Source organism: Opisthorchis viverrini (genome assembly GCF_000715545.1).
Source record: "Opisthorchis viverrini unplaced genomic scaffold opera_v5_53, whole genome shotgun sequence".
Taxonomy (NCBI): Eukaryota; Metazoa; Platyhelminthes; class Trematoda; order Opisthorchiida; family Opisthorchiidae; genus Opisthorchis; species Opisthorchis viverrini.
The window spans coordinates 1,899,193-1,904,518 of NW_008751710.1; the positions used below are offsets into that span (position 1 = coordinate 1,899,193).

The 5,326-nt window shown below is 44.5% G+C and overlaps 1 protein-coding gene across 1 annotated transcript in view; it reads left to right on the forward strand.

The window, feature by feature from the left end:
- Nucleotides 1-3,070: 3,070 nt before the first annotated feature.
- Nucleotides 3,071-5,326, forward strand: part of T265_03702 (hypothetical protein) — a gene marked incomplete at both ends in the record, with an annotated part of 23,932 nt that continues 21,676 nt past the window's right edge. Inside the window, one exon of the mRNA XM_009168244.1 lies at nt 3,071-3,197. Within this exon, the coding sequence (XP_009166508.1) occupies nt 3,172-3,197 (26 nt within the window). The remainder of the gene's footprint in view (nt 3,198-5,326) is intronic.

The following is a 5,326-nucleotide window of genomic DNA, read 5'->3' on the forward strand; positions in this document are numbered from 1 at the left end:
TGTCTCCCCTTCCACTTTTCCTCTTCAACTTCATCATTGTTGTGATCATGGGAGTCACCACCAGCCTCTAATGCCTGTGGTGTGAAATTCTTCTCAAAGCGCTAGCTTACAAATATCCAATATGCAGATGACGTAGCACTTCTTGCGTCTGATGCCATCGTAATACAGACAAATTATCTAGATAATCCTGTCTCACGAATCAGGAGGGCCGGAACATCTTTTTTCTTCCTGCACCATCTGTGTTGCAGGCTTGATATCAGCTTATTTTTCGAAAATAGACTTAACAATGGTGTGATGTGTTCCATAGTGTTATGTGGGTCAGAAGCTTGACCGTTTCGCACTGAGGACCTCGGAATCCTCCAGAGGTTGACCATCAATGTCTTTGGAATATTGATAGTCTGGTGGGAACACCGGGTCACTAATGGTGAAGTATGCCGAATGGCTTTCGGAATAAATGAATCGCCACCGATAGATGAGTTGATCACACTCCATAGGTAGCATGGGCGCCGTTTACCGGTTGATGACTTACTCGAACTGTTTTTTTTCGTACAACTATGCGAAGAGTGGTAACAAGCCAGACTAGGTTGTGCAGTGACCTGGCAGCGAAGTATAAAAGCCATTAACGTGTTCAGTGTCGCGCGTGTATCTAAGCCGTTACCTTCAATGAACAGTTTTGCCTCATGATCTACACTGTAAGTTCTGACTCCTGCGTCACCTTATCCACCCACTGCCTCTGGTGCGTCACTGCAAACTCCTTGCTTCGCGTACAATTGCTGAACGGCACTGTAACAGTTGTGACCGCTGTGCAACAAATACGTGGTTTACGGTGGAAGTTGACGATGATGCGATGCCGTCCTTGAGCGACCGATGAAGTTCGAGGCAAACGAAGTCTTTGTTTTCGGGACACTTTGGCCCTTTGACTGGTCTGTTGGTCTGTGGCTGTGGTTAATTTGTGCCTCTAAAATGAAACTTTAAACGTCCGTTATGCACCAAAATCTAGAGTCGGACTTCATTAAAAGCACCTGACTGACAAACTAATAGAGACAGTGGTGGCTGTTGTCAAAAATTGTTTGGGAACAAAAGTCCACTGTTTAGAATAGGAGCCTTCAGAATTGATCTTCTGCGGTGACCCTTTTTCCTGCGGAAAATCATTCAGCTGTAACACCCTTTCGGTGCCTAGCAACCATGCCACCCAAAAGAAGCACGAGTCTTGCAGATAGTGTCCTTGGCGGGACGTTTGTTGTGTAGGTAACGTGCATTACCACGGAAGAACTGGTGGATTGCCACAAATAAATGTATAAATTTCAGTGGATGGGTACAGGTAGTTGGTTCTACGGGAGGCATATTAGTCTGGAATATGAATTCTCCAGTTTCGGAGTTTTGTATATTGGGTGATTCATATTGTTTCCTTGCTAACTGCAAACGTTTTGCTTGATCCTAGCTGTATCAGGCTCAGTGATTCATGTTCCAGATTCTTTTGGGCGGATGGAGATGGAGAGCATTTCACCTATAAGCGGATCACGAATGGCGTCATCATAGTTCCATTCAGTAGTGACTACTCTGAAGTTACTCATAGTCTAGGACAGCTGCGGATTTTTTGAAGAAACTAACTTCCAATCTCCTGTTTAGCGTAAACTTACAGGCACCAAATTTCGTTTTTTGCCTCAATGTAAGCGGCCTGAAGGGTAGCTATGGCAGTATCACAACCAGAATATGAGGAAACAAATTTGATTATTTGCGGAAACAGAGTTGTATAATGTCTTCAGTGTATCAGAATTCATCGACCTCCCCACCCCGAGGTGGTTCTTGAAAACGCCAATGACTATAGACCTTCGCATCCTCTGGAGACTCTACATCCCTAACGAAAAGCTGTGATCGAAATACTTATTCGTGTGTAGATCAGTAAACTGTTATAAATCGAGTCAGTTAACAAATTAACAGAAGACTGAAGATCTTCGGGTTATAGTTTATTCCTGTGGAAATCCCAGATAGATACTAAAAAGAACCAGACGAACACTCGGTAGGTTTTGGGCGTACGCTGTCGTAAAGGATGTAGATATAAGCACCATAATATATAACAAGGACTTTGATTCAACCCTTACCCGTCGCTGTTCACGAATAGCTTCCTGTATTTGGAAACAGCAACGCATAAGCTTTGCGGAACAATCGCGTCCTACATGATAGCAGGGACTTGGAACTGTAGTGATTTGGTCCTCTTGGCTCTACCATACCTCAGAATGTGGCCCCAACGGACTACCTGCTCTGTTTCGCATACCCATATAAATTCCTAGAAAAGTCGCCCAGGTCAATCACAATTGAACGAGGATTAGACTAAAAAAGCTTGTCCATAGGTGGATGGACTTAGTTTCCCGGCTCAGTTACAGTAGCTGCTTTGGTTAAGTACTGTGAATACGGATGCGGAATAGTTGGGCCTGTGGTGGGTTGATGTTGGAATTGGAACTGGACCTCCATGTGTCCAGACCTCGCTTCGGAGCACCATTCTTGGCCCTCTGCGACCTGTCGTATCATTTAAACTGACATCCGACATCCGACATAATAAAATGAAGTAACTAAACAAGTCTTTAAAGGCTTTTCTATGACAGAGGACTTGCTGACCGACAGCGTCAACCTTTGTCTCTCTTATGTGGAAGCCACTTTTTTGGCATACCGCCGTGCACCATAAAGTGTTCTGCCACATCCGTTTACTACTGACCCTTTTGTTGCTTGTCAAAAATTGCTGGGATACCCACTGACCCAAAACAACTCTCTGGTGTCGCTTAATACGTTTGTGCTCTGAAAACTGATCCGTTATCACTTCTATAGGCCTTATGAGACTAGAAGTGAATGATACTCTTCTTGGCCCGGAAGGTCCGTGGTTCGAATCCGACCTCCGCCACTCGACTTCTCTTGTCTAGGCTTGGGCAACCTGGCAGTATCCCAGCCCTCGTGCTTCCCTCGGGTGGCATGGCAGCTAGGCACCGGGAGCGTGCTACAGCTGAACGCTCTTGGCCTATCACTTTGTCCTTACATTCACTAAACTCATCGCAAACAAAACTTCTTTGCTTTCAGACGCTTGTGTGGCTCCTCAGTTTAGCTCTCGAGAACTGCTCGTTCACTCCAGACGCTGACATTGACCTACCCATCTGAAGATGCTCACGGCTCGGGAATTTTATGGCTTACAGAAAATGCAAAAGCAGGTAGTTTGTGGTTCTGTTTTTCTCGTCTAATGGATGCCTTTCGACCGTAACTAACCACCATGGAAAGCTAATCACGATGTATATGAGACTAATTCGCACTCACGATCTTGTAAATTAGTGGTGCTTCGGTGTTGGGTATGCTGTGGCTACGTGGTGAAGATGACGATGACTTAGATGCTTACGTTGGATTTCTATGTGTCGGAGGTCTGGACGTGTTCACTAGTGTCGTCGCGTGTGTGTAAGGATAAGAATGAATGTAGGCGGTTGCTTATCCTTATTCTGATTTCAAACCCAGCAATGAAAGGTGAAAGGGCGGTCTCCTTGCATCTGTCGTAAGCTAAGGTTGCTCGTGTCCCGAAGTCTCACACAAATCCGGAGTGAAAATGGTTTCGATGCTTTTTTTTATGTTGCTTCATAGTTAGCCATATTGATTAACGCCATCTTGCTCTATAGTTTGCCGTATGTGGTGTAAGGTGCCACCAGAAGACTGTGTATTATCAAACTCAATTCTTACGTCTGTAGAAGGATATGTGATTTTCTTGTAATAAAGCGCTACTCCTTTATGAGAAACTCGAACTGCTTAGTCAGAGATTCGGACCAAAACAAGTAAAATCACACACTGACAAACAGAAATTCGGCTGTAGTTGCGACCAATAAATGGACGTAATGTCATTATTTTCTGTCAACTTGTGACTGCATCAGTGGTTACTATTCATGGCCAGTCGTGGTAGCTTTTCGCCAATGTTACCGCAGCAAAGTATTACAGTCAAACGTCCCCGGCCTTCGTTAATCCAGAACAGTTAATATCCGAAATCACAAGACCGCTGTTTGCTAAAGGAAGCGAGATATCAACACTGATTTGCCCATGAAGATAATGGTTCTCGGTCGACAGCGGCACTTTTGCATAGCGATGCTGTGTAAACATTACGATGTCAATGCGACAAGTTTGCTTACCGAAATATTCGACAGCCCGACTGAACTTTAGCAGAGACAGTCGCTTTTATGAGAATGCGCATCTGCACACCTTAGGAGGTCTAGCTCAAACAGAATTCAGATTTGCCGTTGAGAATTCATCCCGTAACAAAGTCAGTCTATGGTGAGAAGCATTGCACATCCATTTCTGTTCACATGAAGCATCAGCAGTGCGCATCTTACGAAGCTCTCTGGTGTTTCGAAACCGCAATCTTCCAAGTAGTAGTTTTATTGCTTAACCGTTCGGCTACGAGCGGCTGATCAGTATTTCGGTTGGCTCGCACCTTAGCGTCGTCATCCTGCAATCACATGTTGACCAGCTCTTTCAAGTGACGACTTCTCAGATGGAAAGTTTATCCTTCCTTCTGAGTTACCTATTGTTTGTTGGTAGTGTAAGGAGACCTAGGAATTTTTGTAGTTTACTACTCATAAGGTTGCTGAAAATCCGTCGACCTAGGAATTCTCAGTGGAGATTTTGTCCTGTAAGTGGAGCCAGTTTGTACTTAAGAGCCAACAAACAAGCCACATTTGTTTCCTCTTTGTTGGAGTTCATCAGCGGTGCCCATCTCACGAATTCAGACTGTTACGTACTCGGATCACACATCTGTTCAGGTTGATAGGAACTGGATATGGAGTGATGGGTCTGGACGATAAGCGCTATTCAATATGTATCTCATTCAATACGCCTCTTGATATGCAGTTCCAGCAGTAGTCGCATGGAGAAACCACACAGAAACCCTAACGTTGATTGATTCAAATGTTGCAGCTGAAGTGTGCACGGTTTCCTTCGGCTTGCAATCACGCCTGGTTTTCTAGTAGTGTATCGACAGATACGGTGAATATTGCAATACTGTTTCTGTCGTAAATCCTCATCTTTTTTCTTTTTCCTTTTCCTTGTGTTGCAGGGCAAACTAGCGAACAATCCCCGGGCTACTGCTTTACTGAACAAAGTTACCGAGACGCTGAACAAAACGGCACAAAAACACACAAATGAGGCAGTCGAGAGCATATTACATCCACAACTGAATGATAAGCATCAAACAGCCCCGAGTAGCAAGAAGGCTAAGAAGAAGAAGAAAAAGAAACCGACAAAGCCTGACACTATTGATCCTCATCAACAGATCAGCGCCGCTTCATCGACAACTTATACCCTCTCT